This window comes from Oncorhynchus mykiss, chromosome 21 (genome assembly GCF_013265735.2).
Source record: "Oncorhynchus mykiss isolate Arlee chromosome 21, USDA_OmykA_1.1, whole genome shotgun sequence".
Classification (NCBI taxonomy): Eukaryota; Metazoa; Chordata; class Actinopteri; order Salmoniformes; family Salmonidae; genus Oncorhynchus; species Oncorhynchus mykiss.
Window position 1 is genome coordinate 18,364,364 of NC_048585.1, and position 16,770 is coordinate 18,381,133.

General features: G+C 43.7%; 1 protein-coding gene across 1 annotated transcript; it reads left to right on the top strand.

Annotated features, from left to right (window-relative positions):
• Positions 1–1,903: 1,903 nt before the first annotated feature.
• On the top strand, positions 1,904–10,267 carry LOC110499881 (protein BTG1). Its single transcript, XM_021576941.2, has 2 exons — positions 1,904–2,355; positions 6,232–10,267. Exons 1-2 carry the CDS (start codon positions 2,211–2,213, stop codon positions 6,609–6,611), a joined length of 525 nt encoding a protein of 174 aa, XP_021432616.1. The 5' UTR covers positions 1,904–2,210; the 3' UTR covers positions 6,612–10,267.
• Positions 10,268–16,770: the final 6,503 nt, after the last annotated feature.

Sequence of the window (16,770 nt, forward strand, 5' to 3'; positions counted from 1 at the left end):
AGAACAAACTATAAGGTTGAAAAACACCAGAGTTTTGGCGCAGGTACAGCAGGCTAAAGCTAGCTAACGTTACCTAGCAAAATCAATTCTATACTTGGATTCAAATATCAATATAATATCGTGCAAAAATAACATTGTGATATGTAACAGTATAGACCCCACCCCCATCACTTCTGGCTGCACCTAAGGATTGTATAAACATGACAGTATGCCACCTGACATTTTCATACTTTCTCTCACTCCTTGACTCCCATCTCCCAATCTTCATTGTCTCTCTTTTACTTTCTTTATCTGAGAGGGAAAGTCAGGGGAATTCCTCAGCTCTGGGTATTCATTAACATCGTCTCTCACCTTGTTCCAGCCTTCTTTGGCTTAACGTCTCTGTCCCTCGCTCTCTGTCTCTATATGTGTCTTTTCCCCCATGTGGTGTGAGTAGCAATTTCTCACTCTTTTCCTCTGTAATGAATAAAGACTGGCCATTGTGTGAATGATGTCGTTCTCTGAAATGAATTGTGGCGCTGCAGGCCATTAGGGTGAATGATGTCGCTCTCTGAAATGAATTGTGGCACCGTAAGCCATTTAGCCAGGAATACTTGTAAAGAGTTCCATCTTTCTTTTTATCAAGAAGAATTTACCTAAAGGGTATTGGCCTACTCCCAGTAATACTTGTAAATCAATGTTTGTGTAATTTATGTAACTAATTTACAGGCAGTGTAAATGTGGAATACCCAAAGTCATACACAAACGTTAGTGTATGTCAAACTCAGAAAAGTGTGTATTGCTGATGCATCCTGTCAGTGGTGTGTGTACTGGGAGCGGAGTCAGGTGCAGGAGAGCAGAGAGTTGTGAACAGGTACACACTTTATTGAGGCAGGAGAAACCAACAGACGGGCGCCATGGCATTAAAACCTCCAGCCAATTGGCAAAAGTGCAAAACGCGCAAACAGTCACGAGAATAATGTTCAAACAAATCAACATACCTCGTGTTAAAACACGGAATATACGAACACCAGTCTGGCGCGTCACAAATGACACGTAAACACAAACAATATCACACAAAGACATGAGGCGGAACAGAGGAATAAATACATGCAGTGTGATTGGGAAATGCAAACCAGGTGTGCAAAACAAGACAAAACAAATAGATCAATGAAAAATGGAGCGGCGATGGCTAGAAAGCCGGTGACGTCGACCGCTGAACGCCGCCCGAACAAGGAGAGGAGCCGACTTCGGCGGAAGTCGTGACACATCCTGTATGAGGGAATCCCCATTGACTGACCACCAGTGGAGCCTGTCCTCCTATAGTTTCTTTCACCAACCTCCACTGGCAAAGAAACCCAAAGCCAGAGTTTAGTTCAGTAAAAGCAGAACCACGGAGAGGGAACCAAGGGGAGAGAGGATCAACCTGTTTGAAATACGTCATTTTGTGTCTGACTCTGCAATCATTTGTGTGTATTAGGGAATTACTGGAAGTGATTATGGTAAACCCCTATACTACAGACACTAGATTCAAACAATGGCCTGCAAGAGCAACTATGACAACAACATGTACAGCATGCCTTGAATACCAACAATCATGAGCATAACCGTATCCAAAATTGTGTGCTTAATTACGCACTAATGCACATTGAACCTAACCATAATTATTCTGTCCGTTTTATGAAATAACTGAAAACCCAGTGCAAGATGTTGTTGTTTTCGATGGGAGCACAATATAAGGGGTTAATTTTCATGCTTGTATTTTGCTCTCACGTGGCCTGTTTATTTTCAGAGCGTTGAGGCGAACAGTCCACTCCTCCTATGAGCTCGTCAGGCTGTCGGGCGGACGGGATTGGCGAGCCTTTTTTTGTTGTTGTAGCTGCGCGCTGTCGCTTTCCTCCGACGGCGGGGGCGATATAAAACCCCTTTCCTCCAACACATTCGTTCACTCTGGTGGAGTAAAGTGACATTGAAAGGGTGCCTCAACGTGGCATCCTAGAGAAAGACCCCTCTATTTACCAACAGCCGTCACCACACTGTACCGTCCTGGCACACGTAGTACCCTCCGAAACGTCCCTACCTCGACTAATAAATGACCATCATAGGCGCCAGAGAAATAAAACAAGCGAAAGACACGGATCATTATCCGAACGTGGAGAGAAAAACAACGAATCATTTTCGGAATCATATGTAGGAAAAGCGCACGAATCGTCGTCGCAGTTGCCTTCTCAATGCATACCCTTTGTGCTCGGGGAACGATGAAACCAGAGATTAGCGCCGCGGTCGGGTTTCTGTCGAGATTTCTGCGGATAAAAGGACACGTAAATGACAGACAGCTTCAATCATTCAGCGCAAGTTTACAGGATATTTTGTCAGGTAAGACATGTGCTTCTCGTTTTGTCCTACGTTTCCAAGGCTACTTTAGATTATGACCTCTGTTGATGTTGTGTCATTTTGTGTGTTAAGAATATGATTATAACGAATTGTTGTGTTTTAATCCCATTCCGAAGGGGATTTGCGTCTCTGTTCATAAAGTAACACAAGCGCCCCCCGACCATTTGCGCACGGAAAAAAAATACTAAAATAGATAAGGTGAACAAAAATGTTCAATCAACAATATTCAATCGAATCAACCATGTTCTATACAGATACATCGTCGCCTAATTCATGTTTCGGGTTAGTTACAGTGTAATAACGTGGAATAAAACCTGATTTGATTTGTTCCAACAAGGAAGTGCACCTTTCGATAGTACCAGTTCAGTTGGTCGATAAACTGTTAATTAACATAAAGATGGGGGAAATCTATACCCAGTGAATTGAATTAGGCTATCGAATTACGTAATGCAGACAATAAAACGTAGGATGATATGAATTTGAGCAGGCAAAAAAAAATAATATTATAACATTTCGACCAGGAAAATAACAGACCCATAGGATTCTGGTTATCTTTGTTATAAGAGTATTATAGCCGCCTACATGTTTTACTCGATCCTCTTGAGCGAGCCTCAATCGAATCGAAATTAGAGAACCAAAAGGTAAATAACAAATGCAGAATAAATAACCCGTATAGATTCCCGCCGTTGGCGAACATGTATGAGTAAATAAAAGCTATTTCTTTACAATATGTTCTAGTGTAGACATTCTAGCTCCGTGAATAACGTTAACTGTAATAAGGACACATACATTGATCGACACAGCCACTATACAATGCGTTATTGACTGCATTTGTTTTTGTACAAACCACTGACATAATTTTTTATTTATATTTCCTGTTGTGAATATACAGACCGTTTTAACAGTCTAAAACAGGCATACGTCTGCCAGTTAACACCAAGTGTCTGTCCCTCTAAACACTGAACACCTACACCATGACCTCAATTTGAACATGTTTTGCAACAGCTGTGTCATCTGCAAAGCCATTCACGTTCAAATTCATATAATTTTAGAGCGTTTTGGATGTGGGCTACACATTTAGCATATCAGGTTACAGAATTGCTTATTTCTATTCAAACAAACTCTTTAGTTTACAATGCTATTTTCAACTAAACATTTTCCAAGGAAGTGGCTTTGTTTGTGCAGGATTTGCATAGAAAATGAGTGGAAGCTGTAGTCTGAGCATAGCTCTAGGCCAGTGCACTGTTTGTAAACAGCCAAAGTTGAAGGGAGAAGGAGCAAAATGGCCGCCGTCAGAGGGTAAGTGGGGGGTTGGTAGCGGTGGGGTTGGGGCTGGAAGAGGATATCATAGGGGGAGGAGTGTAGGAAGGACATTATCTCATAAAACAAGTTGCAAAGGGGCTTTGTGAAGTGGCTGTCCTCCTCCTTCACCCCCATTTTTCATTTGTCTTCCAAGTGACATAAACAACTCTGTGAAGCCCCCCCTGCCGCTGCTGAAGTAGGCCAGCCATCTCAATGTTGCTTACAGCTTCATTATCACAGCTTATTGTGTCTGTGTGTTCAATAAACAGGCGTTGTTTGTGTATATGGGGGAGAAGGGGGACTTGCTCTAAATATCCACATTGAAACTGTGCTCATTGTCTAACTAGTTAGTAAACCATTTGGACTTCCTGTTTACCAGTAACCTGCTTAACCAAGGTTTGAGCAGTGACTCAATCTGAAACTGCCATAATTCCCCCAACCACACCACCACAGACCAGTGGAAATCACCCAATAATGCCCCAAACAAAGCCAAATGTGTATTTAATAAAAAGCCTCCACACATTTTATTGCCACATAATATCCTTAGGGCACTTGGCTTTAAAGAAGCACTGGAGAACTACTTTATTTAAAATATATATTTGAAACTCATCCGTTTACTTTTTTAGCCTCTCTTCTTCCCCAGTTCCCTGGTTTTAGAATAGGCCCCTCCGCTCTGACCGTTCTCGGAGGCCTCGTGTCTTTTATGGTGCAAAAGATCAGCCCCATCGTAGCTGCCTGTTGCTTTTTCACGAGTGCCAAGGCCTCCATTAGGGTGCAGTACACAGAGTTCTACTGATAACACAAAGGAGACATTATCTACCAGGGGTGTTGTGCAGGACAGGTGTTCTCCGGGCTCTGGCCTAGTTCAGAGGCTTTTCACAGGAAAACAGACAGGCAGGCAGCACATCCAGTTTAGTCTTAAGTGGAGAAAATAGGATGATTGGTAACACACGCACACACAGATGCATATCGAACACACATACATACAGTATATATACCAACACACGCAAGACATAGTAAATGTGAGTATTGTTAGAGGTGTTAGGTTAATTTAGACTTCTAAGAAGCGGTTTTCTAATTGAATTCTTCCCCGTTAGGCTACTATTATACTATGAAAGCAGCAGTCATGTGCGTCTTCTGAAATGAGTTAACGGGGAAGGAATGAGAACTCTTCTCTTTCTCGTGTTCTCCATAAAATGAGTAATGTGACCTCTTTTCTCTCTCTCTTCTTCCAGCCTAGTTTGTCACTTAACGCCCCTTTAGATATACCATACGAATGATATCACAGTGAATCACCAACGGGTATGTGGACACACTCGTCATATTAAAAGGGACGGTGTGCCTTTAAGAGGGGGAGTTCTCCAGCCCAGATTGCTGGCCAGGACTTCACCACCTCAGTGTTGTTGTTCAGCTCCGCTCTGTTCGATGGAGGACTTTGTGCCGCTCGGCCAGAAGGGGATTGTGCAATCAAACTTCTCTCTCTGTCTCTTTCTCTGCTGTGTGTCACGTAGGCTCCGGTTACAGAGCGACAAACGGTTTATTGCTGCTTATCAGCCCCATAAGCAGACTGTTATGGTTTATTACTGCGCTACAACAAAGCCTGCCCCTGTCTGCAGTCTGTTTGACACACACATACCACACACACACACACACACACACACACACATTACCAAGTGGAAACCCAAATACCAATATAAATAGTTGATGCTTCATTACATGTTAATAGAAATATCAGATAAAAAAGCAGATAAGATATTCCAATGGAATCATGTATTACCTACAAAGGAATAACACCTTTATTCAATCAAAAGACAATCTAAAGCAACGCTACTTTTCCATAATCATTATTGGGGGGTGTTTAATACAGTAAAACATAAACAATCCATTTTTTCCTTCCATTTTCCATGGAACCATGTCATTTATTATCTGTGAGTATTCCATAACGGTGATAGATTAGCTATGTGTGCTTAGAACATCATAAACCAGTATTACCTTAGACTCCAGCAACTCTATAATAAAATAAAACATGATTATAGTTTGATTTGCGATACAATTACTTAAAATCCAACTATGCCTCATACAGTTATTATCATGCTATTAATCTCATTCATGTCCCAATTATGACCATATTCAATGTTTATCAAAGCACATGCTTCCTAATCTCGCATAACACACACACACACACACACACACACACACACACACACACACACACACACACACTAGGAACTAAGGCTGATCAGGTGCAGACAGCTTTGCACCCCGCTTCTCCCTCAGATAGACGTCTGAAAGTAGCAGAGATTTAGCTTAATGGCTCTCACCTGTAAACACCAGACAGCATCTCTTACATCTATCCCTCTTTCTTTCTCTCCCTCTCTCTCTTGTCTCCTCATACAGAACTACACAGGCTCTACTATAGGGTAACCGAAGAACAACAGTTACCCCCTCTGTGCCCTTTTTTGGCAATACAAGCAATACCATGGTAACCTAATAGTGATCCAATGATGATGAAACTCATGGTAACCCGATAATAACCTCCTCTCTCTTTCTCCACAGAGCAATACAAGCACCACTGGTTCCCCGACAGGCCCTGCAAGGGCTCGGGCTACCGCTGCATCCGCATCAACCACAAGATGGATCCCCTGGTGGGGCAGGCAGGCCAGCGCATCGGCCTGACCATCAATCAGCTCTACCTGCTGCTGCCTAGTGAGCTCACCCTCTGGGTGGACCCCTTCGAGGTGTCCTACCGCATCGGCGAGGACGGCTCCATCTGCGTGCTCTACGAGTCCCAGCCGGTGGCCCCGGCGCCGTCGGGAGGCAGTGCGGTCACCTCGACCCCCATGGTGGACAGTCACATCAGCTGCAAGGAGGCGGCGGGGATGCTGGGCAGGACCAGCCCTTCCAAAGCCTACAACATGATGACTATGTCCAGCTAAGGGCTGCCACCCGCCACGTCGGGTCGTGGGTTTCGCCCTAGTTGGTCGATGGCGAACCTTTTTAAAGCTAAAAAGAAATGAAATGAAAAAGAGAAAAAAAAGGAGGAGAAAAGGCAGAGGATGTGGCCTATCGTCCAGGTGAAACCTTGTAGGTTTGATATTTCTTTCTCCTTCCTCGCTCCATAGTCTGTTATGTTGTGTTGTGGGATCTACCGGAGGCTTCGTTTTTTTTCCCTGGGGGGGCGGGGGGGGGGGGGGGCTGTGTGGAGCGTGGAGCTGTTGGGGGCAGCTAAAACAAACCAAGAATCCGAACAGAGAAACAGCGCAGAGAAGGGGCTGCTTTTTGTTTTTGTTTTTTTACACAGATCTATCATTGTTGACTTTGCACTTTCTTCTCCACGTGGTTACAATGGGTACCATGTCACCACCACCCCCACCACCCTCTCAAAAGCTTCAAGGAACTGCTGTCAAGAACCGTACCGTTAAATTTCAGCCTTTTATCTACTTCCTGTTGTTATTGGGTGTACTTCCTGTCTAGGAAGGAAGTTAAGGGGCTGAGGTCCGGACTGTGCCTATTTCTAGGTCAGTCTCTGGGGAAACGCCCTGAGTCATTTTCTTCTAAAACCCAGTTTTTGGACCATAGGGTATTTCTTTACCCCCAGAGGCTGCCCCATATACCAGCGTCGAGCTTCAGGAAGCCCCTCTCCCTCCATATGGAAGTGCAGTGGAATGCGCTGTGACACCTGTTGCTAAGGACAGTAGTGTGTCACAGCGCACCCCACCAACACCCCCAACCATGTATGTGTAGCTTTCTGGGGAGGGCTGGGTATTTGTCCCCTCCCCTTCGATCAATGTTGGTTTGAAATTCACAATCAAGTTCTCGTTTTGTTTATATCCCTCCATCCCCACCCTGACCTTTGGCCCTCTCCAAATTCAAAGTGTAGCATAGGTGGCACTATATTCTCACCGAAATCTGGATCGTTTGTTTTGGTTGTTGTGGCCCTGTCAGAAGAAATGACATTGAATGCACTTTTGACATTTAGATTGTGTGGGATGTGTACTTCTCGAGTAAACCATCTTCATTCCATTCGCTCCAATGTCATCTTTCATGAGTTCCCCTCCTTTTTTTTTGTAAATTACTCACAGCTCTTACGTCAGGCTAGACCCCACTCTATAGAATTGGGGAGAGTAACTGAAGGTTTTAAAAAGATTTCACACTGTAAGCATTTCATTCAGATCCGTTCAGGTGTTGGTAGGTAGGTGCGGTTTGGTGTCGTGTCAGGTTAGGCGTCTGTTGTCCGTTTGTAAGGCACTTTTCTCGGAAGGCCAACGCACACACACACACACACACACACACACACACACACGCACACACGCACACACACACAGATGGCAAGACACTTATAGAACTCTGATAGATCTCTCTGCAGCTGTCGAGGGGTGTGTGAGTGTAGCCAAAGGGAAGTCTGTACGCCCCTGACTGTTTCTATCCAACTCAGTCCCAATGGCCTTGTCAGGCTTTCTCATGTGTTTTTGTTAGACTTTGTTCTTGTATTTGTGATTGAAGATGAGTCCAAGGCTTTCAACACCTCTCCTTTCTTCTGTCTCTCAGTTTGGGTGAGGGGTGCGTTGCCCAACGTAGGACTTCAATGTTACACCTATGAGCCATTCTCTGGAGAACCGAGAGAGAACCAGCGTAATGTTAGCCAGCCTGGTTCGAGGTGCTGCTGGACCCTCTCTGGAGGTGTTCCTGTCAGGGCAGACAGACACAAGAAGCCGCTCTGGTGCCACATATCACCCACAGCCAGCTAACCAACCAGCCAACCCCCTCCCCCCAATAGCAGTACGGAGATAGCAGTAACACATATCATCTATCCTCGCCCCAGGGGAGGGAATGGAGGTGGTGCGGGGGCCAGGGCCGGATACTCTCGTCCAGGGCAGCTACAATCCCTCCGGCCCCCTCTAAACTAACCTCCACCCAACCAACTTGGCGGTGGAGAGCAAAGCCAGCACATGCACTCAGCGCACTCCGTCTGCACTGGGAGCCCACATAGAGACAGGCAACAAAGAGGAGTCAAAGGATAGGAAGTGATGGTACACAGTCCAAGTTTATTTTTTTCTTAGGCTGAGCACTGAACTAGTTTACATGGGTGCAATAGGACGATGGTGGTGTCAGTCGTTCTATAGCTCACTCCTGGTTGGCCGCGCCACAGACAGACGATGTGACAGGTTGTGGGGTTTCGGGGCTTTTATCCGCTAAGCTGGCCAGGCTGGGCACCAGCCCATCAGACCTACATGTGCTGCTTTAAGCTCCCTAAGCATAGAGGATCATGGGTAATGGATCTGTGGTTGTTGATGCACTGCACACCCTATCCTCCCTCATCCACTCCCCTCCTCCTCACTGTCCTCCCTCTCTCCATTTCTCCTGGTGCTCCTTCAGCAATCTGTGGAAAAAGCAGTGTCTCCACATGAGCCAGATGGACATGTCTGAGAGAGTAGCCCAGAGCTTTGTTGTTGTGGTTGAAAACCAGCTTTTTAAAAACCTTGCAGCTCCTCTATTGCTTCGATTATGCCAGCTATCGATGTTGTTATGAGATTGGTCTGTGTTTCAGACGTAGCAAGTTGTCCCTCTTTTTGCTATATGTATTTTAAAGTCACAGAGGTAGCATCTCATCACCCCCCCCCCCCCCCCCCCTTCGCCCTAGTCCGATCATCTATCCCAATTTGAACAGACTTCATTTTTAGACCTACCAAAAAGGAAACGAAGCCGAAATTGTTTGATCTCTTTCTCAACAGTAACACCACCACCAAAACAATTGGATTTAGTCCACAATATCGGATCTGTAAATGCATCCATTCAGCCTTTGCGCACATAGGTTTCAGAAACGTTGTGAAAAGTGTTTTTGAATAGTCGGAGGTAATAGCACATAAAATGCACTAAATATGTCAAGTTGAAGTTGTGACGTTTTTGAGACGCGAGGAGTCTCTTCTGGAATGTATTACCAAACTCAGGCCTCGGACATTCAATAAAAACCCTTCTGGAAAAGCTGTGCATGTTAAGACGTGGGACGGGAAGGGAGTAGTCGTCAATGATTCATCAATGATTTTTGAATTATTGCCACTTTCACATTTAGGGTGTTTTACATATTCTAGAATCTATTGCTATTGTACGCCATATGGTAGAATACATGCATAACATTACACAATGGGAAGTGCCAATCATTTGTTTTGAGGTGTTTAGATGTATTTCTTTTGCATTTCCTAGTTTTAACACGGATAACTATTTTCCTAAGTGAAGCCATTTGTGATGGGAGTGTTGGCAAGGACCAATCGGTTTTGGTAAAAGAAATATCATTTTCCAGGCCCTGTACTGATAGACTTATCCTTTGTTTTTTTTCAAACTTACAAAACAAGAAAAACGTTTAAAAAATCTGAGCATACCCAAGAAGAAAAGCTGTCTACTCTACCTTGTGATTTCATGTCAGTACATCTTTATTGTGTTCATTTTCTTTTCCTTGGGTATGTTGTGATGAACTGCTGTAAATTTGTACAGTTCATGTAAATTGATTGTGCGAAAGTTGTACAGATTTCTATATTTTGGAAGAAAAGTTTTTTTTTCTTCTCTGTAATAAAATATTTCCTATCTTGGCAACATATTCCCCGTGATGCTGGTCTTTCTTTTTACGGGGAATGAGAATCCATAGATGAACGGGAGTCAATAATCAAACAAAGTGAATAGTGTAGTCTTCTGTCAAAATGGCCGACTGACATCTATTAAGATACAACAGAATATGAAACGAAGGCCGTTAAAAACCTGAAGCTTTTTACTGTTATTTTGAATGTAGAGAAGGGTTCTGTTTCATGTCATCTCTTACTGCACACCACAGGCTGCAGGGGGGAGGATGGCTCATAACAATGGCCGGAGAGGATGCAATGGCATCAAACAACTGGAAACCACATGTTTGATGTATTTGATACCATTCCACTTAATCCACTCCATCCATTACCACGAGCCCGTCCTCCCCAATTAAGGCGCCACACCAACCTCCTGTGCTGTACATAGAATAGGCTCCAATATGAGACAGCTGTGAAGATGCACAGACCAGATGGGGATTTTACCTTTGTCTCAGTAGATGAGTGGGATGTCTGTGCCAACAATGACATGATATACAGTAGGATTGCACAGAACACTATCAATAATAAGTGTCATCATTTCAATAATACATAAAATAGAATGGTATAGGCTGCCTTGTATGGAACAGATAGTAGCCTACTTGCAAGGAATTCTGTATTCTTCCCAAGAAATTCATAGCATGCTTTAACAGATGATAAATTATATGCTGTTTATGTTTTTCCTCTAGTTGCTGTGGAATAGAGCCACTATACCACAGCAAGTGTGACGAGACTGTCTGGAACAGGAATTATCTTTGGTTTGCTGGTCCTGGATTATGGAGACTGCTTCTATGAAGTCTTTGCTGTTCTATCTGAACCAGCCAGAAAACTGATTAGAAGCTTTGTCTCAGGTTAAGACCTTTGTCAACTTGAGGCTCGGCTGCTCAGACTGCACACATCTAATGCCTCAAAGCCCACATGGTATTTTCCTCCTAATGGAAATGCACGTGGCTCCGTCAGCAGGTCCGTGAGTGGATGAGACAGACAGACAGATGGTGTATACACAAGGCTTTTCAGACTCCAAAAGTGCTGTCTACTCACACACACACACACACACACACACACACACACACACACACACACACACACACACACACACACACACACACACACACACACACACACACACACACACACACACACACACACACACACACACACACACACACACACACACACACACACCCAGCAGTTACACCACAGAAAGAGGTGACTCCACAAAACATTACTTCTGGATAAATACTGCAATCTCTCCAGGCCTCTGACTCAAAAAGTAAAACATTTTTGCTCCTTTTCGACAAAGACAAAATGGGAAAACAGGAAGACGTTCGGCCTTGGGTCCCAGGGCAGGCTTTAGCTCTCCACACATTGGCCAGGGATGAAGCCCAGGAGAGGAGGTACGTGGGTAGTGTTGGTCCAGGGTGGGATTCAGTCAGCGTTATTATTCAGTGTTAAAAATGTCTGAAATGTGATATGTTGAGTGGCAAGGTTTTTGGAGACACATTAGGTGTGGGAAAAGATTGTTGTTGATGGATATATTGTATAGTGGTGAAAGTCAGCCTACTTATAGAGTAGAGTTGAAAGATTTTTTGTTGATGGGATATATTGAGTAGTGGTGAAAGTCAGCCTACTTATAGAGTAGAGTTGAAAGATTGTTGTTGATGGATATATTGTATAGTGGTGAATCAGCCTACTGATAGAGTAGAGTTGAAAGATTGTTGTTGATGGATATATTGTATAGTGGTGAATCAGCCTACTGATAGAGTAGAGTTGAAAGATTGTTGTTGATGGATATATTGTATAGTGGTGAAAGTCAGCCTACTGATAGAGTAGAGTTGAAAGATTGTTGTTGATGGGATATATTGAGTAGTGGTGAAAGTCAGCCTACTTATAGAGTAGAGTTGAAAGATTGTTGTTGATGGATATATTGTATAGTGGTGAAAGTCAGCCTACTTATAGAGTAGAGTTGAAAGATTGTTGTTGATGGATATATTGTATAGTGGTGAAAGTCAGCCTACTTATAGAGTAGAGTTGAAAGACTGTTGTTGATGGATATATTGTATAGTGGTGAAAGTCAGCCTACTTATAGAGTAGAGTTGAAAGATTGTTGTTGATGGATATATTGTATAGTGGTGAAAGTCAGCCTACTTATAGAGTAGAGTTGAAAGATTGTTGTTGATGGATATATTGTATAGTGGTGAAAGTCAGCCTACTTATAGAGTAGAGTTGAAAGATTGTTGTTGATGGATATATTGTATAGTGGTGAAAGTCAGCCTACTGATAGAGTAGAGTTGAAAGACTGTTGTTGATGGGATATATTGAGTAGTGGTGAAAGTCAGCCTACTTATAGAGTAGAGTTGAAAGATTGTTGTTGATGGATATATTGTATAGTGGTGAAAGTCAGCCTACTTATAGAGTAGAGTTGAAAGACTGTTGTTGATGGATATATTGTATAGTGGTGAAAGTCAGCCTACTTATAGAGTAGAGTTGAAAGATTGTTGTTGATGGATATATTGTATAGTGGTGAAAGTCAGCCTACTTATAGAGTAGAGTTGAAAGATTGTTGTTGATGGATATATTGTATAGTGGTGAAAGTCAGCCTACTTATAGAGTAGAGTTGAAAGATTGTTGTTGATGGATATATTGTATAGTGGTGAAAGTCAGCCTACTGATAGAGTAGAGTTGAAAGACTGTTGTTGATGGGATATATTGAGTAGTGGTGAAAGTCAGCCTACTTATAGAGTAGAGTTGAAAGATTGTTGTTGATGGATATATTGTATAGTGGTGAAAGTCAGCCTACTTATAGAGTAGAGTTGAAAGACTGTTGTTGATGGGATATATTGAGTAGTGGTGAAAGTCAGCCTACTTATAGAGTAGAGTTGAAAGATTGTTGTTGATGGATATATTGTATAGTGGTGAAAGTCAGCCTACTTATAGAGTAGAGTTGAAAGATTGTTGTTGATGGGATATATTGAGTAGTGGTGAATCAGCCTACTTATAGAGTAGAGTTGAAAGACTGTTGTTGATGGATATATTGTATAGTGGTGAATCAGCCTACTGATAGAGTAGAGTTGAAAGATTGTTGTTGATGGATATATTGTATAGTGGTGAATCAGCCTACTGATAGAGTAGAGTTGAAAGATTGTTGTTGATGGGATATATTGTATAGTGGTGAAAGTCAGCCTACTGATAGAGTAGAGTTGAAAGACTGTTGTTGATGGATATATTGTATAGTGGTGAAAGTCAGCCTACTTATAGAGTAGAGTTGAAAGATTGTTGTTGATGGATATATTGTATAGTGGTGAAAGTCAGCCTACTGATAGAGTAGAGTTGAAAGATTGTTGTTGATGGATATATTGTATAGTGGTGAAAGTCAGCCTACTTATAGAGTAGAGTTGAAAGATTGTTGTTGATGGATATATTGTATAGTGGTGAAAGTCAGCCTACTTATAGAGTAGAGTTGAAAGATTGTTGTTGATGGATATATTGTATAGTGGTGAAAGTCAGCCTACTGATAGAGTAGAGTTGAAAGATTGTTGTTGATGGGATATATTGTATAGTGGTGAAAGTCAGCCTACTTATAGAGTAGAGTTGAAAGATTGTTGTTGATGGGATATATTGTATAGTGGTGAAAGTCAGCCTACTTATAGAGTAGAGTTGAAAGATTGTTGTTGATGGATATATTGTATAGTGGTGAAAGTCAGCCTACTTATAGAGTAGAGTTGAAAGATTGTTGTTGATGGATATATTGTATAGTGGTGAAAGTCAGCCTACTTATAGAGTAGAGTTGAAAGATTGTTGTTGATGGATATATTGTATAGTGGTGAAAGTTAGCCTACTTATAGAGTAGAGTTGAAAGATTGTTGTTGATGGATATATTGTATAGTGGTGAAAGTCAGCCTACTTATAGAGTAGAGTTGAAAGATTGTTGTTGATGGATATATTGTATAGTGGTGAATCAGCCTACTTATAGAGTAGAGTTGAAAGATTGTTGTTGATGGATATATTGTATAGTGGTGAAAGTCAGCCTACTGATAGAGTAGAGTTGAAAGATTGTTGTTGATGGATATATTGAGTAGTGGTGAAAGTCAGCCTACTTATAGAGTAGAGTTGAAAGATTGTTGTTGATGGATATATTGTATAGTGGTGAAAGTCAGCCTACTGATAGAGTAGAGTTGAAAGATTGTTGTTGATGGATATATTGTATAGTGGTGAATCAGCCTACTGATAGAGTAGAGTTGAAAGATTGTTGTTGATGGATATATTGTATAGTGGTGAATCAGCCTACTGATAGAGTAGAGTTGAAAGATTGTTGTTGATGGATATATTGTATAGTGGTGAATCAGCCTACTTATAGAGTAGAGTTGAAAGATTGTTGTTGATGGATATATTGTATAGTGGTGAATCAGCCTACTGATAGAGTAGAGTTGAAAGATTGTTGTTGATGGATATATTGTATAGTGGTGAATCAGCCTACTGATAGAGTAGAGTTGAAAGATTGTTGTTGATGGGATATATTGTATAGTGGTGAAAGTCAGCCTACTGATAGAGTAGAGTTGAAAGATTGTTGTTGATGGGATATATTGAGTAGTGGTGAATCAGCCTACTTATAGAGTAGAGTTGAAAGATTGTTGTTGATGGATATATTGTATAGTGGTGAATCAGCCTACTGTAACGGTTTTCTATATGAGAAGGAGAGTCGGACCAAAATGCGGCGTGTCTATTGCAATCCATGTTTAATGAATTAACACACTAAACACAAACACTATCAAAACAATAAACTTAACAAAACCCGAAACAGCCTATACTTGTGTATCCTAACACAGAACAATGACATCAGGACACTAAGGACAATCACCCACGACAAACTCAAAGAATATGGCTGCCTAAATATGGTTCCCAATCAGAGACAACGATAAACACCTGCCTCTGATTGAGAACCACTTCAGACAGCCATAGACTTAGCCAGAACACCCCACTAGCTACAATCCCCATACAAACACACCACATACAAAAACCCATGCCACACCCTGGCCTGACCAAATAAATAAAGATAAACACAAAATACTTTGACCAGGGTGTGACAGAACCCCCCCCCTAAGGTGCGGACTCCCGAACGCACCTCAAAACAATAGGGAGGGTCCGGGTGGGCGTCTGTCCATGGTGGCGGCTCCGGCGCGGGACGTGGACCCCACTCAATCAATATCTTAGTCCCTTCTCCTCGCGTCCCTGGATAGTCCACTCTCGCCGCCGACCATGGCCTAGTAGTCCTCACCCAGAACCCCACTGGACTGAGGAGCAGATCGGGACTGAGGGGCAGCTCGGGACTGAGGCAGCTCGGGACTGAGGGGAAGCTCAGGAGTGAGAGGAAGCTCAGGAGTGAGAGGAAGCTCAGGAGTGAGAGGAAGCTCAGGAGTGAGAGGAAGCTCAGGAGTGAGAGGAAGCTCAGGCAGGTTGACGAATCTACCAGATCCTGGCTGGCTGGCGGTTTCGGCAGATCCTGGCTGACTGGCAGATCCTGGCTGACTGGAAGAGTCTGGTCGACTGGCAGATCTGGAAGAGTCTGGTCGACTGGCAGATCTGGAAGAGTCTGGTCGACTGGCAGATCTGGAAGAGTCTGGTCGACTGGCAGATCTGGGAGAGTCTGGTCGACTGGCAGATCTGGGAGAGTCTGGTCGACTGGCAGATCTGGGAGAGTCTGGTCGACTGGCAGATCTGGGAGAGTCTGGTCGACTGGCAGATCTGGGAGAGTCTGGTCGACTGGCAGATCTGGGAGAGTCTGGTCGACTGGCAGATCTGGGAGAATCTGGACGACTGGCAGATCTGGGAGAATCTGGACGACTGGCAGATCTGAGAGAGTCTGGACGACTGGCAGATCTGGAAGAGTCTGGTCGACTGGCAGATCTGGAAGAGTCTGGTCGACTGGCAGATCTGGAAGAGTCTGGTCGACTGGCAGATCTGGAAGAGTCTGGTCGACTGGCAGATCTGGAAGAGACTGGTCGACACAGACTGGCTGCTCTGTGATGACTGGCAGCTCTGGCTGCTCCATGCTGACTGGCTGCTCCATGCTGACTGGCTGCTCTGGCTGCTCCATGCTGACTGGCTGCTCCATGCTGACTGGCTGCTCCATGCTGACTGGCTGCTCTGGCTGCTCCATGCTGACTGGCGGCCCTGGCTGCTCCATGCTGACTGGCGGCCCTGGCTGCTCCATGCTGACTGGCGGCCCTGGCTGCTCCATGCTGACTGGCGGCCCTGGCTGCTCCATGCTGACTGGCGGCCCTGGCTGCTCCATGCAGACTGGCAGCTCTGGCGGCTCCTTGCAGACTGGCAGCTCTGGCGGCTCCTTGCAGACTGGCAGCTCCTTGCAGACTGGCAGCTCTATGCAGACTGGCAGCTCTATGCAGACTGGCAGCTCTATGCAGACTGGCAGCTCCTTGCTAACTGGCAGCTCTATGCTAACTGGCAGCTCTATGCTAACTGGCAGCTC

What these genes read in the sequence shown, in the direction of transcription:
- LOC110499881 (XM_021576941.2), top strand. Translation starts at nt 2,211, where the DNA reads ATGCATACCCTTTGTGCTCGGGGAACGATGAAACCAGAGATTAGCGCC. An exon ending in TTTACAGGATATTTTGTCAG is followed by an intron (nt 2,356 to 6,231) that starts GTAAGACATGTG and finishes CTTTCTCCACAG; the next exon opens with AGCAATACAAGCACCACTGG.